Raw genomic sequence first — 27910 nt, 5'->3', positions numbered from 1 at the left:
GTAGGGTGCGCGGGTCATACGGTGGGACATGGCACGTTTATTAGACAAATACGTCCGGTCTTATCCCTCGATTACCGTTTTGGATAAAATACTCGGCGTCGTCATTTGTGCTCCCTATATGTTATAGTGGTGGCTCGCAGCAAAATTTAAGCTTAAGATATATGATAGTCGGACTATACTTTTGTCGCAGAATATAATAGAAGATATATCTCGTGCCCGATTACGATCACTTATTTCGACATGTTAAATAATGCGTGTTTAATAAAATGCCATCAGATTTATATTTCATATTTCAATATGAAAAATTTGAATCACAATATTGTTATTAAATGTACTGATTTGTTTAATTTTAAATCAAAAGTACAATTTTTCTCTGACAACGAAAATACAACGCGCGTGTTCCAATTCCTTGAATCCAGAACTCTCTCCCACAGACAACCGCAATATAGATTATAACTCGAAATAAGAATCAAGTGGGTGGACTAGCGCTTGACTGATCGTGAAAATGACGAAAGAGAAAACAGCACGTGTTCTCCTCGAATGCGATGATGTAATGACAGGTCGCGATATAAGTGGAAGAGAGCGGAACACGAGGGACACGATCTAAACAGACCTCGTTCCCGTTAAGAAAGTCTCGCATCATCATCACTCTATCAATATATCATGAATACGAGTTGTTCCCATACGTCGATTCGGTTCCGTACGACAACACCCGATATTCCAATTCAACGCGCTCGATGATATCATAAGGTATATTAAGATGTTATTGACGCGTCACTGTTTCTCGCGAGTACATCGTCGAGAATCAGATGTTGCGTGCAATTCTGTTTGCTTTTGGCTTACGCAACATTGTCGTGATGTCAACGGCATACATATTCCACTCAACTCTTCATATTCATAAAAGATACTCGAACCTCAAAGAAGCACTTATCTCTCTCGAGAATAAAGCAAGACTGTTCGAACAGAGATGTATATGAGAAGAAATCTACGTAATCATCAACAAATATATTCTTTCAAGTATTTTTTTTCGTCTTACTAAAACTCTTGAGCTTAACAAAATATGTAATTCACAATGTATAATCAAAGAAGTTTATTGTATGGAAACATATGTCTCTCGATCCAAAGTGATTTTTTTAATAATACCGACGACATCAAAAATCAATCATTAATAAATTAGTAAGTTATAATTTATTGTCTTAAAGTAAATACCTATTTGTTTTTAACATTCTAACGTAATCAAATTATTATGAAATATGTAGTTTTTTTCATTCTTGCGAAATAAAACGGGGGTAGGATTTATTATAAAAGTGCAAGTCGGCATAAACAATTAACGATGAAATGATTATATTATCGATAAAAGTCGCGAAAATGTAAACTTTCAAAAATAGTACATTTAACTTTTTACTTGATTCGCGCACGCATGTATTGCTCGATGCACTATAAACGAGCATTAGCCGATGGAAAAAGAGAAAAAAAAGAAAAGAAAAATCTTCACTTCCGCTTGAGACACGAAAGAAATGTTTGGGCAATGATAAAAGCAAATTTTTACGTACGTGTCACGCCAAGTTGTCTGTATCTCACGCACGTGTACGTACATATATTTTCTTAATCTCCGTTCTCGCTCTCTGTCTCTCTTTATCTTTCCCTCTTTATCTTTCTGCAGTTAACGATGCGCAGCAGCTGTCGACAATCGCTGGAACGACCGACCTTGTGATGTCCGCGCGAATATACGGACAGTTAAAATCGCGACGGCAAGTCGGATGAGCGCGCGGCTGCGGATGTCGCTTTTAACCCGCGCGACGACGAAGAGCTCATAACAAACTTGAGGATATTACGTATGTATCTGCGTGCCGCGGAGAAGACTGTTCTGTAAGAACCGCGAGGAATGATTCGCTAAATACATGAGGAATAAAGTCGACAGACGGAAAATGCGGGATTTTATTCACAACGAAGAATCTCGCGAATAAAATACCTTAAGAGATAGTTTTCTCTTGCCGTTTTTTAATTCTGAAATAATTTCCGCTGACTACAGACTAAAAAAGCGCAACAACTTGCTTGATATTTAAAAAGTAGTAGAGCAAAATATTCCCTTCGAAAGGAGAGCGCGTCTCTCTCGCCTCTCGATTTCTTCGAGAGGTTCCGCGCGCGTTTTACTTCACCGATGTTAGCGTCCGTATTACATTCACCGTTCTTCTCCGGCGCGCGACGTCGGGCAACAAAGTCGACGGCATTAGCCAGGTGCGTCCGTTCCGGCCGAGAGATAAATCCCGGCGTTCCGGATCCGCGACGTCGAGAAATAGTTCGCGCGTGTACTCTTTCCTCCTCTTTTCTCCCTTTTTCTCTCGAGAAAACGACATCGGCGGAGCGTCAGCGGCGCAGTTCATTTCACGGACCTCCTGGCTCCTTCCGCGGAGTTCGACGTACGGGAATAATATAGAGGCGGCGAGGAAAACTCGTCCTCTTCCGAATGAATCTTTTGCACCTGGGTCTGTCCCCCGGGGGCCCCGGCGGTCGATTGCGCGGAGGAGGAAATGGGGAGAATCGACGGCAATCTATCCAACTGCCTTGTTGTCCCGCGCGTTCCAAATAATTTACAAGTCCATTATATATATCGGATTTTTTTTTCTCCGCTTTCGAACAGTCGTTCTCGCAATTTTGGAATGGATTTGCCATCTCTCTACAGCGAAACCTAGGTATTTCATTTTTATTTTCCGCGCATTTCTATAATATAAATTTTTATAATTTTTCGAAATATGGGAATTATTTGTGCTATTTAAACGCGACATGTCTGAGAATACTTCAATAGCGCCATATGCCACTCTTTATAAAAATTTCCATTTAAAAATCATATTTAAAGGAAAGATTATAATCGCGCAAATATTTCTTTTTTTAAAAATTCCTCGAAAATATAACGTCAGCGCGTAGTCAGTTCATGAAACTCGATCGGCGTCGAAAAAAGGAGGTCGAGAAGAGCGACGTGGCATGTCAGGCAGTGTCGCGTCATGTCACTTCATGTTACGCTTCGTCACGTCACTTCAGAAAATATAACGCGGCGATTCTCACGTTTACGAAGAGGGATATTTACCGGAACGAAACAGCGCGTAGCATCTGACCGATTTCCCTCTCGTCTCGTCAGTCGGACACGTACACACGCCCACGTGTTCGTACGTGTATTTCCACACGCGATATCGATATAATATATTTCACTCGATGAAAGAGACAAAACGCGCGATCACTCATCCAATCCAATCCACCTGCTGCGAGTATTATACGGAATGCTGCGTCGAAAAATTTTACATCGAAAACTAAGAAAAAATCTGCCTATTTTTCGAAACATTTTTGCGGCGTCAATTTTTTTTTAATATTCGCGAACACGCTTATAAAACGCAATTTCCGACAAGCCGAGCATTTGTCGTTCTTACGTTTGGATATACTTTGTACTTCAGTATCGATCGAAGCGCGCGAGATACGCTCCTTCCTCTCTCTCTCTTTCTCTGTGCGACTTTTCCGACGCAAATTCGGAATAACCTCGGAAAATGCAGGCGTCTCCGGGAGTGCACACTCTGAATATAATATAACTCCCGGAGCACGGGGGGGAAGCTTTTCTCCTACTCCGACGAACCGACATCTGACTTCTCGTGTGTCACAAAAGAGAGAGCCTGCCCCCGGAAGCCGTGTGTGCTTGTGAGGCTCGCGGGCAGATTTCCGTGTGGCGCTTCGTTTGAAGTGGTCCCAGGTCCCATTCCAACAGTCAGTTTCGGTCTAGCCCCAGTGTAAAGTTCGACTCGATATATGCAGATGCGCGTCGGGTCTATAAACGGCTCTATACACGGCTACTTACGAATACATCGAGTAACGTTTTCAAGCTTAGCCCGCATTCGTCTACGTAAAGCGAACTAATCCTAGAATGCACTATCTGCGGTCTTTTTAATTTGAAAATATAAGTTATAAAAGCTTATTTTTAATCTATCTAATTTGAAAGTCGTATAGAGTATTTGATCGAGATGTTGAACAATGTTTTTGTGTCGCAAAAGCTAGTTGCAAAGTAAATTTAATGTAAACATTATATGTAAGGAATAAAAAATAAACTAGCTAAGAGAATTATTTCTCGTCATCATAGCTATCAAAGCTATCGTGATATTTCTAAGTTTTATTATATAATTCTCTCTATATTTTTCTATCACACTTGAAGTCTATTTTTTATCTTTGTCAAGATTAGATTCAACAGAGTATCACACATGTGATATTGAACTAGGAGAGATAAATATACAAGAACGGGAAAAACAAATAAACGGATAATGGAGAGAGATACATCAACCGTGAAAAGTATTCTCGTACATGTGCATCTTCTCAAATCGAAAGACAATTTCTCGTAATTCCGTAATTAGCTTTTCTCGCTACTCCACTCGTGTGTATCAAACCTGCCAAAGGAAAGCCTGTTACAAGTTGACATAGATATACCTTTATCCTACGGTGACACGCGCTCGAATGCTTTTTGGGGGTAGTGTACCGATTCAGCTGATGCACATTATGCACACAGCACGCGTCTCCTGTGCACGGGCTAGCAAAGCCCAACCAACGACGACGCCGCTGATGCGCGACACAGCTTGCGTAACGCACACGCACGGCCGCAACGCCACGCCACACCGGCTGACCCACATGCGCGATCTTTATTTAAACTGGTTTCCTCTTCGGCGTCCTTTAGACCCGACTTTCGTCTGTGCTCTGGTCGCCGGGTCACCGGATTCGAGCGCGTCACTCTCCGCGAGAACTTTACAGCTCGAAAAAGGTCGGTTCGTATATACGTACAAGGTCTCATAAATTGATTAGTCTTTGTTTTCTAAAGAACATTATCTATTTTTTTAAAGGAAAGTTTAATAAGAATAGTCCACGATGATTTTCCATATGTAAATATACATGTCTATTTTCACTCTTTATATTTATCAAAGAGAGAAGAAATCATTTTTTACAGTGATATAAAATAATGTTAAAAAATATGACGGAAATAATTGCGAAATGACTCGATTCTTTGCGTCGACTACGGTAAAGTTCAAATTTGTCTGCGGTCGACTTATGGAGCCGCAAGAATTTCAATTGCAAATACCCGTCGACTTTGATACTGAAGGGAATGACGAGTCGCCGAGACGAGCGCTTTTTAAGCATCGACGCGAACCCGCCTCGTCGAATATTCTTGTTTCTCAAACGTGCACAAAGTTTGAATAATATAACACAGAGAGCTAGAGAGAGAGAGAGAGAGAGAGAGAGAGAGAGAGAGAGAGAAAGTAAAAAAAAAGTAGCGCATAAAAAGAGCAATGCGAAATGAAAATACATTATTGCATTTCCATTGATTTCTCCATTTTCGTGTCGACCGTATGGACTATGAGTTCTCTTTAGAATTGAAATAACGATTAACGAACAATGAATCAATTATAATTTATAATTATAAATGTTACTGTCTATACATATTTAATGTCCTATACATTTATCCATTCAAATACAATGACGAGATGAACATATTTCATTTTACGAATTGTGAAAATATCAATCAAAATTATATTTCATTATTTCTATATATTAGATATTTTTCTTATATTATTTCTTTACATATATACTCCTCCATATCTTTATATAATTGTTTTTACTTTATTTCATTAAAACAATTAATAAAGATTTATCGCATAGTTCAGAGAATTTTTTATACTTTGTATATCATTATAGAAATCACAGAATTTTTGAAAAATGTCCTACATTTATATACATTTCTTCAATAATTCTTTTATGTGAAAATATTAACTTTAGAGAGCATTTCGCTTACATTTCTCCATTATTCAATCTGCTCATGTTAAATACAGACATCTTTGATAGCCTGTGCAAGGTGGAACGTAAATTCGCAGGGTGGTCTTTGCTTATAGTCTTCGTAATTAACGCGCGTATTCCCGCAGGACTCTCGGAGCTGTTACGACCGATATACCATTGTCGCGACAGTGCAGCAGATCGGAGAAGCAACTTCGTAACCAGCCCGGTTGTTCTCTCTCGAGAAGACGCGGCACGAATTCTCGAGGTTCTGCAACGATGCAAATGCGCGTGGTCGTATTCCCAAATCGATCGCGACAACGGCAACGAGAAACGAGCGAAAGGGAAGCGGAAGAAGCATCCCGTTGAATTTCGCCGAACCGGTTCTCACCATCCCGAATGAGTAGGTGAATTCCGGAGACGATCGCGAAAACTATATGAATCGTCGTGTGTGTCTCAACTTCGCGTACAATTCCCAAGAGAAGGTACCGGTTCCTAAGGAAACTACCATCCTCTCGTGGTTCGAGCAGTCGCGTCATCGTTATGCAAACGTTGAGTTTCCACGGATCACGCATCCGAATGTCGGGTTTTATGATATTCACGATTCCGAAGAGAAATAAAAGAGAGAGAGAGAGAGAGAGAGAGAGAGAGAGAGAGAGAGAGAGAGAGAGGGCGAATTATTAGATGGCACTCTATTAGAAAAAAAGAGGTTTGACTTATTTTGCTCGCAATATGGTACAAATTACACCCTTCATTATAAGAAAACGAGACGAAATATTGCACTTTGTTAAAAAAAATTCTTTGTCGCGCGATTAAGGAAAATACATCATTTCAATTCACGGAAAAATAATACTCTGCTAAATCAAACAGAACAAATGTAATAATTCATACTAATTTCATATTTTAATATTTATGTTTGATTTTCTCATCATGTATCAAATTCTTTTGAAACTGAACAGTGTATTTTTGCAGAGAACATTAAAATACCATATTATATTTTTTGTCGGCTTCAGAGAATTAAAATTAAAATTAAAATGTAAGATATTATTCCCATCGAATTTTCCATATTCACATAAGCGTGTTGGCTTATGTACAAAAAGTTTCTTTACAGTAAAAGTTATATACCAGGGCTAATTCGTTAAAACTAATGCGTATACGCGTACGTTTATAATAAAACCGTGACCACGTAAACCCACGCGTTTCTAAATTCTGTCCGACGAACTCAGGGGCCTGTTAATGCAGCGGAATTAACAAGAGCCACCTGGTAGAAGGGTGAGTGACTCTCGTCCCTTAATCACAACAATACCAAATGTTATTCGACGATAACTGTATTAGGCTCGATAAAATACCAGACTCACACCCTCTGGCTTCCCGCTTGTTTGCCAAGCCGAAATGTCCCGCCGCGCAAACATTCGCGCAGATCGTACAAGCCTCTACTTTTTTCCCCCTTTTCCTCCCCCCGGAACTCACGGTCGCGCGAGTGGCATTACGGGATTATTGGCGAACGGAAGCTTCGCAGGCGTCTCCTATATGTATATCGGAAGCAATTGTCTACATATTTGATGAACGACGGCTATAGAATGGCGCGCACGCATTACCGTCATCTTTTTCAACATCGTTCCCCTGTGGTCTCACATGAGCGCGCGTAAAACCCTATTTTAGAATCAATACTTTTCGCCGCGAATCAAGATTCCTTTCTCCACACAAGGGGCGTGGATATACAGTATATATATATTTTTCGATATACATATATTTCTTGTACAATTCACAATTTATTGCGGTGAAATGCTCAAATGCACACAGCATGCATCGCATAATAATAATGTAAACAAAGCTTGAATTATTAATAAATTATTAGATTTCTTTATGCAAAATTTCTCGCTTCTTTGGCCATGGATTCGACCAAATACGCAAGTCGCAGCCATTAACAGAAATTATCGACAAATTATACAGTTTGCATAATTTAAAATGGACGCAATCAGTTGAGGTAATATCCAGTTATTAAACGAAGCGATACTGTGCGCATTGCTTTTATCGCCGCATATTAATTTAACGTTGGCTACTCACCGAGTTAATGGCTGTCATACTGCTAACTCGACCTGGATCTGTGTCCACTAGCCCGCTGTCACTCTTTAACAGAAACAGGAAAATAGCAAATTAGAACAGAAAGATCGATAATTGCTATTTCATTGCTATTTACATCGCGCTGAATGTCGAGTAAATTACTATCGCGCGTTAAAGCGCATTGACATTCAAAGGGAAGGAAAAGAGACATTAAGAGAAAATCCTTTCATGTCGAGTTTTCGAAGCGCAGAGGCGAATAATTTTCGGATGCAAAATTGCAAGCGACGCGAACTGTTAATAATTTCGGAAATGCAATATTGTGGAAAGTGTACAGCATTCATATGAAAATTATTCGCCCTGTATCCCGACGTATTCAAAAGCTGAGTGCACTACATCATCCGCTATGAAATTTTCTGTAATCACTCGCTGCTAGAACTGAGTTTCATCAAATATGTGCTGTTTTCCGTGTTATTGCTGTTAGTTATTGCTTTATGATGAATTAATCGAGATCAAGCTTCAAATTTAAGCGGATAGAAAATCTGTCCAAAAATTGAAATAAAATATTAACATATGTTACATAAATTTCATTTCCTTCTTTCCAAATATTTCAACACGTTGCAAATTAATTATTCTTTTACATACAAAAAAGATATCCCAAAAATCGCATTCTATAATACAATATAGTTATTCGGATTACTTAAAGTAGAAGTGTGATATCGAACGGATATGAAATACTTTAAACAAATACATTGAAAATTCTGTGGCATTTTTCCTCGTCGTCATTCAACGCATTAGACATTCTTTACATTCCACGTATATTTTACGAGGGTCGACTGTTTCTTCCGCTTCCGTTTCAATCTCACGACCGATGAAATGTGCTCTCGCCGAATTTATTCGTTTCGAGAATTTTTACCCTTCGATATGTCGTTCTCGAAAATGTTTCGAACTCGCCATCGATTAATCGCAACGGATCTCTTCTAGCAGGCACCGAGATTACCGAACAGAAATGCTACGGTAAAGAAACGACGATCACGCGACAACGAGTCACTCCGACGAAGAAGAGAATAAATGAAATGACGACGAGAGAAACCGATAAAGTAGCCTTCGAAAGGGTGCAACGAAGAAATAGTACAAAGAGTGATGACGACGGTGGCGACTACGAAACCAAAACGAAAGAGCCGACGTGCAAATGTCGTTCTGAACTTTGATCGTAAAACAGCGGCAGACTTCTCGGGTGGGTGGAGCATCCGTTTTGAACCGCTGCCAAATCGGTTAAGCGCGAATAAATTTCCGTGTCAAACTTCGTACGGACGAACGAATGTACGAAGGAGCCGACGCGACGGTTCCGCGTGTCGGGCAAGGTTGGACCCGCGCTACCAAAATGGGACGATGGCTTTAATGTTTGAATAAAAGAGAGCGTGGAGTTATAATTAGGTAAAAAAAAAAAAAAAGAAGAAGAAGAATGCACAAGTCAATGTCCTCTAATAGTAGCAATTGCTGTGCAATTCGTGACGAAGATATATAGTTTTAAAACCACATTTTGCTATATTTTTTAAATTAATCTTATTTTTTAGATTTTTTAGAATTTTATGAGAATAAGCAAAAATTATTAAAAACATAATCAAGTCATAAAAATTGCAAAAACTTGATGACTACTATTAAAGCTTTTCTATATAATTATTTTTAAGGAAAATCTATTTCAAATAAAAAAAAACTTAAATAAAAAAATAATGTTATTCTATAAAAAATAATTTAAGTATTATATATCTTCAAAAATATATTTAATTATAGATTTATATGTAATATATTCATTCTCTTTTATTTTTTTTTCTCTCAATTATACTTTAACAGAGCGTACACCGGCCATATAACAAACGGTAATAAAAACCAAAGGCGCGGCACATAGGGAGAAATTTCCCCCGAGTTATTCCGTCTCGAATAAAAGCTCGGCTTACATATTGTTGTAACGAGCAGAGAGCTTGCATATACGAGGGCAGTTCGATAAGTCAGTGACTTTTACAAGATATGGCACTCAAATCGCAATCTAATTTTATTTCTGATATTTACCATCTTATTTAAGTATACACACCAAGTATCAAGTAGATCTGTCAAATAGAAATTTTTTGACAGCGTTCTAAAGCGGGTAAGTTTGTGTTTTTTACTAAAACGGAAAAAAGTGAATTTCGTGTGCTAATAAAACATTACTTTTTGCGTGGAAAACCTATTAAGGAAACTGAAGAAAAGCTAAAAAAGTATTATGGGGACTCTGCTCGCTCCGTCGCAAATTCAGTGAACCACTTGTGAACCATTCCATGCGACGTAGCAGAGTCCCCATAATACTTTTTTAGCTTTTCTTCAGTTTCCTTAATGGTTTTTCCACGCAAAAAGTAATGTTTTATTAGCACACGAAATTCACTTTTTTCCATTTTAGCAAAAAACACAAACTTATCCGCTTTAGAACGCTGTCAAAAAATTTCTATTTGACAGATCTACTTGAAACTTGGTGTGTATACTTAAATAAGATGGTAAATATCAGAAATAAAATTAGATTGCGATTTGAGTGCCATATCTTGTAAAAGTCACTGACTTATCGAACTGCCCTCGTATAATGAATAAACAGCAAACGTGGATGGGAGTTTCGCGCTACGCCATTACGCACTAGCGTTACGAAACGCGTAGCAAAAAGACGCAACTGTTGGTTTGTCTAACAGAAGCGGACGAAGGGTAACCGAGGCATGACGAAGATTTAAAGGTGTCGTCCCGGGGCGCCCGAAGAAGAATACAAAAGTCGTGGAGCTCAGTTGGCGACTAAAATAAAATGTCGAAAAGTCGTAAAGCGTATTATGACCGTCCCATAATTTACGGCGATGCGAAACCGCCGTCGACTCTTCCGCCACCGGATTCGTCGCTGTGCATGCATGTGCACATTGTTTTGCCATGCAATTTTGCCAGCCAACGAAATCTACGACAATTTCGTCGATTAAAAATAGAAGTATTTTAAATAGCATTTGCTTTACGAAAAGCTCATTTAGTTAAACTTACTGTTAATTTTAAAATCAACTTCTACCTTTTTTTTTAATTACATGCAATTATAAAAATTAGAAATTGTATTGATCAATAACACACAAGATATTATATATATATTTGATTAAAAATAAATTGATCAAAATATTGCAAAATCAATCAATCAAACAAAAATATGCATTAATTACGATTATTTAATAATCTCTTATACTTTCGAGATAATTCATTGTCGCTCCATTTGCATAACGCAATCCGATTATAACACAAGGTTAAATTCGAGATTTTGTGTTTTTTGTTAGCCACTTTATCTTAATTTAATGCATGAGTCGATAAGATTACTTTTTCTTGACGAAAACGTCAGCGAGGATTAATGTCTCTTCGGCACAAAACGCAGGTCAGCGCGCGATCATCCTAATTTCGGCGTTGTTTGGAAGAATCGATTCGACAACAATCCATCAGCGATCCTGCGGTCAGACCGATTATGCAGCGTCACGAAGCGGAATGAGAATCCTAGAGCACGTCAACGCCGAGCGACATACAGTGAACACGAAAGGTCGTCGGAGCTTCATTATGCTCTGGCTCGACAATCGGGTGGGTCGAAGTTACGCGAATGTTATTAACATTGTATCTAAATCCCTCGGCTATCTTCCGGAACGCGCTTCGCATCGGACACGGAAATAGACACGATATGTGAATTAAGCGAACGGATGATGGCTAAAACGCGACGCGTCCTTGTTCGAATTTGCGAATATTCGTATATCAAATATGCGACTCGAGGGACATCCACGAGAATCTCCATAGTCGTGGGACGCATGATTATTGAAATCTTGTCGGATAGTTTTTTAAAACAATTTTTAAACGATTAGTCTGTAACTCTAAAAGAATAAAAAAAAGTGTAACGAGATGTAAAACAATAAATAAAATCGGATTCTTATAAGATATATGCAATGCAATAATGTGTAAAAAATGGCAATGATTAATTTAGATCATCGCGCGCATAACTACGGGAAATCTGAATTAATCGCACATTCGTGAAATACGAATCATTCCGGATTGCTGCAAATGAATATCGGATAACTCTGTGCAAATCTCGTTCGTGGCATATTCAATATTCGGAAATCATGTTTTCCGGGAAGCAGATTATACAAAGCAAACATTACAGCGTTCAATATTGCGTAATACTCTCCGAATTCACGAAATAAAAAGCGTTAGAGAGTTACATTCATCGTCGCTTCTTATAAAAAAAATAAAATCATTAAGAACGTTAATAATTGAGAAATGTAGAAATTAGTATAACTGTTATCATCACACCAATTCAACAGAACAGTTGTAATATTGAACTCTGGTTCATTTATTCAGCGAGCTTCGAATCAAAACGAACGTTTCCAGTAGAGCGGAAAAGAACAAAAGGAACGAACTATCGCGATTCTTCAATATTAAGAAGGCCTTATGGATGATTTAAATAAGCTCGAGAAAGCTCAGCAGTATGCGGCTTGAAAAGTCGGACTTCTTCGATTTATGGAGAGACGTCAGAGACAGCTTAGAGTCTCTCTTTACGCGCTCGCATTTAAACCTCGCTCTATCTCTTCGCTGTTTCTTTTTTTTTACTACTTTTTCTTATATTCCTTCTTTCCTCGTTTTTATCGTTCCTCGTATCGCACAGCGATTGAACACGCGAAACCGTAAAAACTAAAGTTTCACTAGCGTAAGACTGATCGAGACCGCATTGTTCGAATAAGGAAGTACGACTTCATTCGATTCTCCTTGTAATCCGTTCATTCCCTTCGATGACATATAAAATTTGAATTTATTTTATTTCTCCGTAGGAAAAACTTTATGTACACAATTGTTCAATCAAAATGTTCAAAGCGTAAGCTAAGCAAATGAAAATTATATTGACATATTGGAAAAGATAGCTCATTTTTCTTTGAATATTTTTCCTTTTCATATTTTGTAATATAAAGATTATTTTCAAAACTTTATTTTATTCAAAAAAAGAAATATTATTTATCTTTATCGAAGTCTTTTTCAATTACTTTATATTATAGTCCTACGTAGTTTTATTGTAACCAAAAAATATACTCCATTAAAGCAACTAATTCAACATTAACGCTTTTAAAATTGCGGGGCAGAATCGCGTATATTTAAAAACTTTTTGAAGTGACGACGGAAAGGACGACGCTCCGACAAACGAAAGTACGAACCGGTGATTGATGGCCGACCGATTGCCGTTCTGCTGTGGAGGGCAAACACGGGATCCTCGATAATTCAACGATGGTTTCTCGACACGGCCGTTAAAAATAGGAAAGGAAAGATTAAGTGTGAAGACAGCGAGTTGTCCGACATCGAATAACAAGAACTGCAGAGTCTCTACGAGCAATATGATGAAAAGTGGCTCCTTCCTTTCCGAGTGTCCTCGTCCTCACGAGCGCTCTTTAGCGCATAATTAAGCAGCTCCGCGTCATTCGTCACAGACGTTTCGCCAGATTTTAATTTAAAGTTTTGATTCATAGCAAAGTCAGCGCGGCTTCTCGGTCGAAGCGCGTAAAAGAAACGAGAAAAGAGAAGCTTCTTCAGGAGAAAGCTCGGCGGCCACCGAAAAGAATGAAACACGAGGAATAGTCTAAGAATGCGAAAGAACGACGAGAAGAGCAATAAGAGAGAAAAAGTAATGTAAGTTCTTGCGGACTCATATATTTGCGAAAAATGGAAGTTGAAATTTTAAAAATCTGTGCAGATCAATAAGAATAAAAAAATGATAAAATGTCAAAGGAAAATTCAAGCAAAGAATTTTAAAACATTTTAATTTTAAATCTGAATTTTTGCTAAAGAAAAGTTGACTCTAAACTGACAGAATATAATATATCTGTTATCGATATTCATTTCCTTTTTGTTTCTCCAAACTATAAAATCATGAAATTATTTCTCGATTGAGATCTTAAATATGAGACAGCTGTATTGTTTCGCGCAAGCAGTTCAATATTTACACCTTGAAAATTTAAAAATTAAATATATTAAATATGCTAAATATATTGATACACATCCGATAAAAGACAAGCGAAAAGAGTACAAAAAACAAAGTTTGTACGATGGGGGAGATGACGTCAAATACTACGGTGATTCGGACGTTGATTAGCGTCTCATAAAAGAGCACTGCTAGTTATCGGATTCTTTGGGTCGAGACTTTCCGAGACTCAACGTGATTGATCGATTCGGGAAACAATTATCGACATGTCGCGAGGCATAAGGACGAGAAATCCACTCTCGACCGCGACCATAATTAGCGGCGCGCTGCCTACACGCATAATACAAAATGATCGAATGTCAAATGATTTATTATCCAATTACGACCTGTCGGTATTCATGAGAGCGCGAATCGGAAAACGCGCATACCGAAATACATCTTGATGTAGAACGCGATTTGTTGTCGTGGCTATTTTCAGTTCGACGATGCTAAAGTTTTGAGGTCGTTGCGCGCGAAGACATCGACAATTCCGTCGATTCAGCTGTCGCTTTCAGCATGGCTTCGCTTTATTTTTAATGCGTCGTCCGGTTGCCAAGAATTCGAAAAGTACCACTACATTTTTTTCTCTAACATAATATATACCATAGGAAGTGGACTCGGTTAATATTATTAGATGGCGCTAAAATAAAAGAGCGATGGTAAATAACGCACTCGTGTTTGAGGCACATCTAGAAGACGCAGCTATTAGATCCTAGCACCCGACTTTTAAAAAATTAATTATTTAAAACGGAAAATGATAGCATTTCGTTTGTAGTTGTTTGTAGTAACAATAATTTCGTTTGTAGTTTTATCAATTAATAAATTTAAAAAAATTTTTGAATGACTCGCACCCGACATTGAGATATCGCAAATCCGCTTGCGCAGTCTTCTTTAGAATCGTTTGTAGTTGTTTGTAGTGACTTTCCTTTCGTTTGTAGTTGAACGGTTCAAAGTTATAAACAATTGTTTATTCGTCCAAGATCTAACTTTGTCAATTTTTAAGATTTTTCAAATCCGCTTGCGCAGTCTTCTTTAGAATCGTTTTTAGTTGTTTGTAGTGATTTTCCTTTCGTTTGTAGTTGAACGGTTCAAAAGTTATATACAATTGTTTATAACTTTGGAACCGCTCAACTACAAACGAAAGGAAAATCACTACAAACAACTACAAACGATTCTAAAGAAGACTGCGCAAGCGGATTTGCGATATCTTTAAAATTAACAAATTTACCTCTTGGACGAATAAACAATTGTTTATAATTTTTGAACCGCTCAACTACAAACGAAAGGAAAATCACTACAAACAACTACAAACGATTCTAAAAAAGACTGCGCAAGCGGATTTGAAAAATCTTAAAAATTGACAAAGTTAGCTCTCTTGGACGAATAAACAATTGTTTATAACTTTTGAACCGCTCAACTACAAACGAAAGGAAAATCACTACAAACAACTAAAAACGATTCTAAAGAAGATTGCGCAAGCAGATTTGCGATATCTTAATGTCGGGTGCGAGTCATTTAAAAAATTTTTTTTATTTATTAATTGATAAAACTACAAACGAAATTATTGTTACTACAAACAACTACAAACAAAATGCTATCATTTTCCGTTTTAAAAAATTAATTTTTAAAAAGTCGGGTGCTACGTTCACATAGCTAGAAGACGCGCGTAAAAAAGAGTACGACTAGCGCAACGAAGTCGTTCAGTAGAAAAGTTGCAGACTAGTCAGCCAGCCAGTCAGCCGGCCGATCGGGCGTTGCGTAACGAATACGAAGAGTTTCCGGCGCGATTTCTATCGAAGTTTCAAGTCTTTATAGCGTCACGTAATAAATCTATACCTCTCTCTCCATACTTATCGTGAGCTTAAAAAATAAGAGTTTGAGCTTTCATGCTATTGCACTGTATTTATTTAAAAAAAAATATCTTTTAGAGAAAAAAAAAACTTGCTCTTTTTTCTAATTTTATGCTTAAAAAATTATCGATATTCACGATTATTATTATTACAATGTTTTCATGTTAATTATCTTCAACATTACGATAGAAATTAATTTTTACAAGAAAAAAATGATAGAATGAGAGGGAATTTATAAATGAATGGTTGTACTATTTACTTATTTCAATAGTATGGCTCCTTTGAGGCTATGAAAGTTAGCGTTTCGAAATATTTTTTTAATTAAGTAAGTACTAATTTCCATGTATTTCCGACGAACTTTACAAAGTTCGTATTTTACATTGTCAGAAAATTAAAGTACACCCTCGAGTATGCCGCAAAATGAGTGTAGTTTCCAAACAAAAAACGCAGTTATATTCTGCCGACTTACTTGTCCGCGCGAGATAGCAAAGCAAATTCTATCGAAGCACGTTTGTACGAGAACACGGAATTATAACGTTGTCTTTACTTATATATATATATCTGTCTCTCTCGCTTGTTTTCGCTTTCTCCTGGCGCAATTTCGTAATAAAGCAGCCATCCGTTAACGAAGGGAAGCCTAGGCGATGTGTTTTGCCGCCAACTTCCGCGCACCGAGAATTAATTTTCCTCCTCGGATTTCAGTCCGCGTAGAATGAGAGGATCCCGCGGGTAAACGATCCCCGGAAAAGCAGGCATTACTTACGCGGAGACGTACTGCTAGTAGCCGCAGAACAGCGGAACAATGAATCACGACCGACGAGACGAACTTAAGAGATTCTCTTTCTATTTCTCGCGCGTCGCCGTCATGATATTCATTGTCATGCTAATAACGTATGCAAAGAAGTTATCGATCATCCGTTCCTTTTATGTTCCTTTCAAAGTGTTCCTTTTTATTCACAACCTAATATTTCCCTAACAACGTATACATGTGCGCATAAGTTCGATAGTTTTGAAGCACCACATCATCGCATGGTCATTGCGCGTGAATTTAATATCTGACACGCCGTATATAAAAACGCTTTATAAAATTATTTGACTGCATAGCTGCCTATTGCTCGATAGGAAAAAAGGGGAAAGGAATGACAATTTAATTTTAAATTAAAAGCATGAATATATGAATCTTGCAAAATTGTGAAAAATTTGAATTGTTGCAAATTTTAAAAAAAGCATATATTGCAAAAAATTGTTTTAAGACAAAATTGCAAAAATTGTTTTATATATGAAATTAAATAATAAAATAATTAATATAATCATTATTAAATAATAATAATTAGTACAATAATTGAATTATTAATATATTTAATATCTTAAAGATATACGTATATAAAAATTTTACAACAAAGTTTCTTATTAAGCTGCCAGTTTCTTATTAAATTTTTACTAGGATAAAATTTGACAAACTATTAGAATTTCTAACTAAAATTATTTTTGATAATATTGCATTGGAAAATAATTAACATAATACGTGAAATTATAATTGCTTGATTACTTGAGTATCAAAAGCATATCGAATGAAATAAATTAGACTTTCGTATCTCGAAATGGACAGTTTGACAATCACATTTTCAGTAGAAATTAACAAAGTGAAAATCAATTGAAGAAATTTGCTATATTCCCTTTAACTACTTGCTCCTTCATTTGTCGCAAAAAACTTCTTGGCAAATTGCGCGCGACCACTGCGTGTTTAGCTAAAATGTTGCGTTTCTTCCGGCTTTCCCTCCCCCTTTCCCATCGTTCGTTCTAATGCATAAACAGTGTAGCGCTGCTGGCACTATAGTTTGTAAGTCCAAAGTACTAAGAAATTACAGTCAACGTAGAACGTCGTAACGAGAACAGTTTATCGATTACAGCAAGAATGAGGTATATCGCTATCACCACTCCCGACATTCAATTTAACTTTTAACGCGAATCGATAACACGTTTTTGGCACGCGATCAATTACGTAACGTTTACCGTGTCTACCAATTACCACGGTGATTATTTGCGTTTAATCTGGCTCGACGGTAATTTCGAGAGCGGGGTGTAAAAACTATAATTGAAAGTAGCAAATTAATCCCCGATATCCGCAAACACAGAATTGTGTAAATACGAAATTGTAACGTATTCGCCTAATGATGATTGGTTTGCAGACTGATTAAACAGTCGGGTTTCTAGGACGGGGGGAAAAGAAAGAAAAAGAAACACGAAGCGGTATTAATGCGTAATTGCTTCAAAGCGGCAGTTACGCAATATAAACTGTGGAATGTCTGATAGTAATTTCCGCATAAAACTACCCTGCAAAGTTCTTAAATTCGTTCCTGAAGCACAACGGGGCGGTGTAATTAAATAACGAAATTTTCTGCGTTCCGCACGCTTTATTACAAAATTCCGCTAATAATTGCCAGATATTTGAATTCACAATTTTCCCCTGACGAGTCATAACAATCAAATTAATTTAAACGTACTCGACGATTATGAAAAAATTGTTGTTTGATATTAAATACTCCGTTTCTCCATTTAGCTAATTAAAAAGCTAGCGCTTCATGTCAAAAACCGTTCATTCTATAAAGTTCCACGTGCAATCTCTTCAATATTGTCACGACTTTCGATGTTATCGATTAACGGACTCATATACAGTGAAATAAATAAAATAGCTATAACAGTCCTAACAGCAAAGTTCGTACCACACAAAATTTCAATTGCAAAATTATAAGTTGACAAAACAAAGAAAAGCCATTAAAATAATTTGTTGAAATTATCAATAATAATTATACAATGTAATATAATGTTACAAAATTTATGTATAAAATATATTTTCACATTTCATATTTGTAATCTAAAAAAGTGAGTAATTGTGCCAACGATTTATTCTTCAATCTAATTTTAGTACAATGTCTCTCATTAGAGACTCGAGCAAGAAAGCAAGCGGTTTCTTCGGGAAAACGCCGATCGATATTCCTCAAAAGCTCCTTGGCACATATAACTAGTTTCTGTATCGTTTTACAGAAAACACACGACTGTGACCACGACAATCGTAAATGTCGACATCGACGAAGCTACGACGTGGAGCTTTCAAGTTACACATTCACAGCGACGCGTCATTCGTCGAAATGACGATAAAGTGGCCCTGCACCTGTTCAATCTATAATTCGACGGCGTTAGTGTGCGTGTTCTCCGTGTGGCAGTAATATTTATACACAGGTGCGCGCGAAATACCACGAAAGTTTACGCGATGCGTCAAGAGAACATCTCCGTGCTTCATGTATGATTTCATCGACGTTGCGAGAAAAAAAAATTCAAGAATGTGCTAAAAATAATTTTACTTTAAAATTTTGCTCCCTGTTTCTTGTTCAAAAATACAATGCAGTTAATTAAAATTCTAGTATTGCTAAAATTTCTTTATAAAGAAATATTAATATTTAATACAGCTTAATCTTAAATATATATATCTCGTTGAAAAATTTTAAACAATTTTGCTTGTATAACACTGAAAATAATAGCTTTATAATTTTCTCGACGAAAGCATTAAAGGACATAAAAGAATAATTAAATTCTAGAAGCAGAGCTGCACAATCCGAAGTGTGCACCTTTTTCTTTTCGCCGTGAAAAAGTGTTTTTCGCTTCCATCCACGACCAGAGAGTGAGCGATAAGTAGTAAGTGACTACGCGCGTCGCTGAACCTCATAAATTCTAGAAACGATGACCGAGCTTCCGGCCTTCGCGACACATCCCGACGAGGTCATGAAAAGAGCTCGGTAACGTCGTCGACCGATGTGCGAGCGACACATAACCTCGTGATAACTACGCGATAGAATGTTCTCTTAAATTTCCCAGGTGGATCCGAGTGTACTTGCTTTCGCGACGTCTTTATACGCTCTACTCGGCACCGGCGAATATCTCTACATCCCTATTCAAGCGCTCTCACAAGGAATTTAGCAGCCCTTCGAGGATAAGCGAATATCGAAGATGTTACACGACAGAGAAAAAGAGAGAAAGATAGCGGTCTCTTTCGTCTTCGAAATATTATTTGTGAACGTAACTACATACTAGCTGTGTATGTTCTTAAAGTTAGAAAAATTTTCTAAAAGATTTTGCGCAACAGTTAAATGCCATGAACGCATAACAGAATGGAAATACACACATCTATCTATTACTATGAGAGAGAAATAACAGGGACACGCGATAACATTCGTCTCATCTTCTGCGGTGATGTATTGTTAGCAGCATGACGCAAGGATTGGCTTCGCATTTTCGGGTTGTAAATTAATCGTGGATTGTAAATTAACATTTATGAGACGTGAAATAAAGTGTCAAGCAAAGACTTATACATTTATACAGATTGACACAAATAGTAAAATAGCGCATTCATATTATTCTCCACCGACATTCTTAAAACTTAGTATATAACCTTTGATAATAAATATATTATTCTGTAAAACATCGTGTTATTTCGTGTTATTCGGTATTATTATAGTTCGTAATTTCAAAATTAAAGTAAAAGTAAAATTTATGAGCCTCAGCTGTTACATGGATGAAATACGTCATTAATTCCTACATCGTAAAAACTGATCACGGCAGTTTCGCAAAATAAAAAACAAAAACAAAAAAGCATCAACGCGCGAACGATATAATTCACTTTGTAACAAGCTCTAATCTCACAAAAATGATTAATGTACATTATTGCAAATGATCGATGTCTGAAATCCAAAGATTACGCGAGCATTTCGTCGACGACATAATTCCGATTGTAACGAGACTATATATGGCAGAAAGTTTTACTTATCCGGACTTTTGCGAAAAATGCAGAACAATGTCGCATGCATAAGAGTCGTGACATGTGGAAGTAGCGGAAGCACGCTAAACCTCATTATACGAGTTATGACATACGACAGGGACGAGTCACGCCTGCTGGTCCGCAAGCGCGCGCGCGCGAAGAATGCTAAAAAAACGTTGTGTGTGTGTGTGTGTGTGGACAGGGAGAAAAATAATAAAGTTTATATTGCCAGAGACAGAGAAGAGCGGGAGAGAAGAGGGCACGCGGTGACTCCCAGCGGTATTTATACAAAGACTGGAGTGCCGCCAAAATCATAGACCTCTCCATCTTTCTTCCTTCGTCCCGCTTTCCGTCACGCTGTTTCCTCTTTCATCCGGTGTCTCATTCCTACCCACTTATCTCCTCTCCTTCGTCTATCTATAATATATATCTATCTCTCTTCTCTCTCTCTCTCCTCAGAATCAAGGGTACTCAACACCCGTGGAAAGGTGGATATCTAGCCTTGGCTTTCGCGCGGCAACTCCAGCGAATACTTCTGCTGCTTTATTTGTCAACCACTTCGAGCCCGGCAAACTTACCAGCCGAAATTAAAGGTCCCTGCAGATAACAGCTAAAATCGTCATCCACAACTATCACTAATATAGGCTGACTAACATCAGCTGACAGTGTATACGGCAATGAATTTCATACTCTTTTCTAATGATAAGACACACGAGAATATTACGCATATATTTTTTGCTTATGACATTATAATTCAAATTGTGTGACTATGAGATAAGATATCATATTCATATTAATATTTGAGTAGTTTGTGTGTGTGAATAATTTTCAAACTTAATTGTAATATTGCATAAAATTATATAATAAATCAATATTTTGCAACCACAAAAAATAAATACATGTGTGTACACATATTAAAATATTTTTCGTATTTAAAAATAAAATTCTCATATCACTGTTATGAAACTATCTTCCAATAATTTTATACTAGAAAATATTGAGAATACATTTTATTTTTAGATAAATTATATTATCGTGCACAGAAATATAATTGCTCAGTGTGAAAAACTAGATATAAGTATTTTTCCTATCTAAAATCAATAATTTTATATCATTCTCGTACTTTTTCACACACACGCACACATATAGGTTTGTAAAATCAATTTCATAAATACTCAAGGAAACTTCAATTTATGCTTCTAAGTGGACGCGCATCTATACAAGCAATACTGTAAGACCATTTGAACTATATAAGAATCGATATGATACGCTAGATATCCAATTGGCCACGAAGATTTCAAAGCAATGACTATAGCTGAGAAGGTTTTCTTCAGTAGTTATCGTGGAGGGTCTTAAAGCCGAACAACCGAGCGATCGACATGCCCAATGTATTTTGATTTTATCAGTCTTTTCCTTCGATAATTCGCATCGTTACCCGGAGCCATTTCTAGATCCTTGATTTTTCAAATATCTGCTTCCAATCAACTATGCGGAATGACTATCGAGCTCAATGATAAACAAGTAATCTTTTTAACAATTAATTGTTCAAATCTACTGCAACTGTTGATTATTCAAACAAATAATTATTGCACACATTAACCTTTCTAAATAAATTTTATTTTTCTTATTGTCGTATAGACTACGCTTATACGTCCAGAAATTTTTTTTTATTTTTCTCAAATATCTCTTAAGTCAATTTAAATTAGTAGAGTTTAAAATTTTAGTAATATCTTAAAAATAAAGAGTTAATATATGTATATATTCACACGCAAAGATGATATCTAATTCACATTAATCACGCACAATCGTAAATTTTCATAATTAAAATATATAGAATGTTATAAAATATTACAATACAAAAATATCTTGAGAAATTGCATCGTTTGAAACAACATTTTCTTTCGACGGCGATAACCAATCGAATTCCGTTACGCTTCGAGATTAACTTGGCTCCGACGCGAAAATATAAAGATATCACGGCGTCGTGAAGGAACATCTTACGATATCTGACGATTAAGGGAGTCATTAAAGTGAAGGTATCCCGCGGACATTTGAAGTGATCGTCGTCAGGCGGCGCAGTGATAACCGTAAAAGAATACGAGAAGCATTAAGAGAAAGAAGCCGCGTCATCTTGCACGCACGATCGCTTCCTAACGACCGCAACATTGTTGCAACGAAAAACAAAAATGCAAGCCCAACGTTTGTGTCCCGTCTCTTTAAGGCCTTCATGACATTTAAATGACCGTTTTATATCTCGTTACCTCTTTACACGCCCCCGCCTTCCTCTGCGCGTCATTATTCTTAAGATACATGTTTATTCTTCCCGGATTCGTCCATTATCATGAGCAATATTTCAAAAAGCGTGCCTTCTCGTTTCTTTCGGGGATGGAAAAGGGAAAAATGTAAATGAGTAATAGAAGCATCGACAAATTAAAAAAAAAATATATATATATATTATATAAAATCAATAATTCAATATAAAAAAATTGTGTCTAATAAATTATTTCTTATTATTTCGCTAATGGAGTCAATAAAATATAATGTGTAAATATTAAAAACAAAATTAAAAGTTTTTTATGTATATCGGTTTTTATGATTTCACGATATTATGATGGTGGCCATCCATCGATATTTTAACAGCAATTTTTGACAACGTTTCGGACGTTTGTATAGCCTAAATAGCAAAGAGGCGCCGTTGGCGCGTCTGTATAAATGTAAAAGCGTATGTTTTCGAGGGGAGCACATGCGACTAGCTTAGAAAATGGAATCGAACAAAGCGCCGGCCAGATAGCCTAATGAACTCAGCATGCAACGTAAGAATGTCTCGAGGACTCTGTGGCTTGCCAACAAATGCACGTCGTCTCGAAATTACAAATGCGAAACATGAAGCGACCAATACGTTCCGTTTCTCCTTCAAACAAGCTGCATAATTGCGACTGATGCATCTAATCATGAATAATTAGCGTCTTTGCGAAATATTTTCTATTAAAAAACTACACAGAAGCCAAAAATATATTCAATATATTTAACATATTAAAATAATAATTTTTTTCTGATAAATAAATAAAAATATTACATTAAATTATGAAATGTTTTGAAATCCATCATTCAGTTTTATATGCAACATGTATGAATTTTTTCATATATATGTATATACACACATGTGTAATAAAATTTATATAAATTTATATCATTTCTTTAGATAATACTCAAAGGCGAAACTTGACAACGCTATTATAGACGTATCATAACAGCTTGACCTTATCAGCGATACAGAGAACACCATGACGGACAAGGATAAATCAAGAGATGCAGAAATATCCAGAACGAAGATAAGATACAAGAACGAGAAATAGTCGGTTAGCCCAGATGTAACCACGATGATATTCGCGCGCGTGTCAGTCGCGTGTCAAATTCAGCGCGATAGCTTTTTTTCCCGAAACTGACTAGCAATGGATGTGAAATAAATCAAAAAAGGAAAATCCCATCCGGCGCTCTTCTCATAAAAAAACTTAATGCACTTTCTAGCACAATCTTCAATGGCATTAGTATACTTTTAGCAAAATTAATTTTTCACGATCGCAACCTCATTCTTAATGACTCTTTAATAAAAATTTAAAAAAAGAATTAGGTTAAATTATAATTACATAAAACTGACAAAAAAAAACATCAAAATATTCCGTGGTTTTAAATATGTTTTTTTAACCATGTTTATTTGTTAGAGAGAGAAAGAGGAGTGCGTGCGTGTGTGAGTATGTAAGAGAGAGGCATATAAACACATACGAAAAATTCTTTTTCTGAAAAAGTTTACTCCATTGAGCTTGCAGGCAATTTCACGATCCGGATCTCGCGTGCAGCAGAAATCGTTTATCTGACTCTTTTCTTTCTTTTCTCTCTTTCTTTTTTTTTTGTTTGTTATCGAAGTCAGCACCTAGTCTCCGGCTTTTCCACAGCAAGTTCGTAACGAGTTCCATCGATTTCTTCCCGCGGCGGTGTATTGAAATAAACCAAAGAAGAAACGCGGGAGATGTTCTGGGAAGAACGGGAAAGAAAACCGGAGAGACTGCGTGAGCGAGTGGAAAAGCCGCAATAAACGGAAACTACCGTCCATGCAACCGGAAATGAATTGCGAGTAAGACCCGGTGTAACGGAAGAGTAAGCATCGAAAGCGAACTGCGTTTTCCTCCTGTTTTACTCGCCGGAGAGATGATTTAATGATATTTCCTTTTATAATACAGTTGTGTATATTTGTCCCCAGTGTAAATAGAAACATATTTAAACACGCATAAAAATGATTCAGCAAACAGAGCAAAACGAATGGGAATGGCTAAAAGAATAAATATATTTTCCTCATATTACACGGTTTACGAGGTACGCATTTTAATGGTTTACGTAGGATGCAAAAAATTATATCGTCCGTTGTGGTATAATATTGTATTTCACTCTTCTTACTACTTCCCTCTCCCTCACCCTCTCGCTATATTATATATTCCACCAAAAAAGTCTCTATTGCAAAATTCGTGAATATAATTGCGACAGCTGGAATTATTAGAGAAAACTTATGTTGCTTTAAGTTGAGCGATAATAAAAAGAATCGACCTTGAAGAAGAGACAACGGAAGCTAGGTCGAAAGTATCGCGAACTTCTACCTCTTGGTTACCACGGAAACGATAAGACACTTTTGATAAGGTGCGACCGTGATCTCGACCCCTCGCGTGTTCAGTTTATTTGGGGAAAACGATTGCTATACCTGTCTTTCACGCACTGATTTATCCTGTAGTTTATATACCTTCTTTGTCAACACACTCGAAGAGGAAAAAATCTATCTGTTAAAATATATATCGCAATAGAAACAAAGATATAATTGCGTAAAGTTTACACTCTCACTGTATAATTTGTAAAAAAAATGAAATAAATCTATAATTGCCGTTTTTATCGCTAATTACCAATTAAACTTATATATGAGTAAAACAATCACCAGCGACTTCAGTGACCCGCCCAAGATCAGACAAGCCGATTGTTACGAAACGGTAGCCAAACAATCGCGCTGTGTGCCAGAGAGTATGAATTTCCCGTCAAGATACAGATGTCTCCCTTCTCTCTCTTCTCTCAGTGCGAGTAATAATTAGCAACATTAAATGTCAGTCTAAAGTACCCTCTCGTGCTTTAATACGAATCGTACCGGTCTCTCTTGGAACGAGAAACAATATTATTCTGCGACTTGAAGACAGAAGAGAAAAGATATGTTACATCATATATAGAACATTTTCATTCTCTCATCTTCAAGTCAGAGAATAATATCGGCTTTCAAATTACCGTCATTCAAATTGGAATATATATTACCTTTATTTTATCCATATAATTAAAAAAAAAAAAAAGGAAAATATCGATTATTGATTGCAATTAGAGTGACGCTCGTACAATGGATAGTACGATATGTAATTCATTTAGTTGTCCGCCTACGTTGCGAGTTATTATTTTCGAACGCCACGTGGCAGACACATAAAACAGTACGTCCTTACCGGCGAGCAAGGAAACGCGTCTCGCCGCCAACGTAAGAATGCAACGAATGCGGGGGCTAGAATTTCGACATGCATTATGGGTGCACTACATTACTTCGGGAATGGTCGCTGATCTCGGACGACTGTGCCGCGGGAGATACACAATGTAAGTTGTTCTATTTATACTCGGTTGTGCACGGTCGCGGAGAGAGAATGAGAGAAAGAAAGAGAGAGAACCAGAAAACGAGAGAGACCGATTTCGCAACGTGCTCTCTCGTCAACGTCGCGTTTTACGCGTCGCGAAGTTAAAACGGAGCGCAGTATTTTGAGGACTCGTCAAACGTAACGTAACGCTCACGCGCGCGTGTTTAATCGTGATTTATTTCAAGCGGCCCGTTCGTTATCGGAAGACAAAATCATCGCGAAGGAATCATCCTCATGACGAATGTATCTAAAATTATTACAATTTTATTAACGTCTCTCTCTAATTTCCTAAAAAGGCATAAGCACACTTTTCTCTTAGAATTTACCCGGAAAATCATAGTAATCGTGCGGGACAATATGGTATGGAAAAAATTGTATGAGAATTTCTCCGATTAATATTTATCACAAAAAAAATAATATCTATCGCAATAAAATATGTTTAATTTTACTAAACTGCATAGTAAAACTAATGAAACATATTTTATATTTCATTGTAATAGATATTACTTTTATTGTGATGAATATTAATCAGAGAAATTCTCAAAATTCTTACCATACCATATTGTCTCACGATTACCATGATTTTCAGGGTAAATTCTAAGAGAAAATTCTCTCTGTGCTTGAATTGCCTGTATTTTTTCTACAGATTTCTCTTCCATTTAATATAATATTATATTATCAATGGCATTTGTCTATGATTGTTTTGTTTCAGATATGTTTGCGATGAGAAAATGAGAGGAAATTATTATACATATATCTGACATTAAATCTGTATTTAAATTTATCTACATTATAAATTTTCGCACAAGAACACGTTGCCTGCCTAGACAATACTAATTGTCTCCATTATGTAATTAAAAGAGGGGATATATACGCATTATGTCTGTCGTAATACGCATATTACATAAGAAAGCGCGCGGCGCAAATATCTAAGATTTAATTAAAATCCTGAGAATCGGTGTGCGAGGGAAGAGAGAGCGATCTCGCCGTCTTAAACGAGGCGGAACGTCGCGAACGATCGCGCAGAAACGCGCGAGTAACGTCTCATTGGGTACAGATTGACCTAATTACCGAAAGGAAACGTCTGGCGTGCACGACTCATCTCGTCGGAGCACTTGGTGCATTGCCTGCTTTTCCGCGTACAATTGCAAATTACCTTCCATTCATAGCATTTTGCGAAGGAAAGTTGAACCGATGATATTCCATACCATCTGTGAGAATATCATAGTGTCTCCGTAATATTATACAGCATATATCTCACATGCGTACACACAAATACGTACGCGCACACGCACGGATCGTATAATAATTTCAATCATTTATTCTTTTCTTCATTTTGAAAAATAGAATAGAAACTTGTTATGTAATTTTTTAAATACAAATTTAATATTAGACAATATTGATATATAATAATGAATAATTTCCTTTCATTTTCTCATCGCCTACATATCTGATTGTGAGACAGAACAACTATAGGCAAATGCCAATGATCAATGTCCAATCAAAACAAAATAAAGAATGGTACACGTGCTATCGGCACGGCGCCAAATCGCTGTATATCTCTTATGCCGACGAAAGAAACGATAATGCCATGACATAATACGTCTCGACATGAAGGAGCTGAATGATTCATAATCTATTGTAACTGTATCTATGT

The 27910-nt window shown here is 36.9% G+C and overlaps 1 protein-coding gene across 5 annotated transcripts in view; it reads right to left on the bottom strand.

The window, feature by feature from the left end:
• The window catches only part of LOC145939600 (uncharacterized), a 405991-nt gene that overhangs the window by 232141 nt on the left and 145940 nt on the right, over positions 1 to 27910 (bottom strand). For all 5 annotated transcript variants that reach the window (XM_083044035.1, XM_083044036.1, XM_083044040.1 and 2 more), the window contains one exon: positions 7861 to 7923. In XM_083044035.1, coding sequence (XP_082900161.1) covers positions 7861 to 7923 — 63 coding nt within the window. The remainder of the gene's footprint in view (positions 1 to 7860; positions 7924 to 27910) is intronic.

This window comes from Prenolepis imparis, unplaced genomic scaffold, assembly GCF_030444845.1.
Source record: "Prenolepis imparis isolate NDT839.2.m4 unplaced genomic scaffold, iyPreImpa1.0 SCAF_8, whole genome shotgun sequence".
In the NCBI taxonomy this organism is placed as follows: Eukaryota; Metazoa; Arthropoda; class Insecta; order Hymenoptera; family Formicidae; genus Prenolepis; species Prenolepis imparis.
The sequence above is the reverse complement of the archived record's forward strand: the minus strand, read 5'-3'. Positions and strand labels throughout refer to the sequence as shown.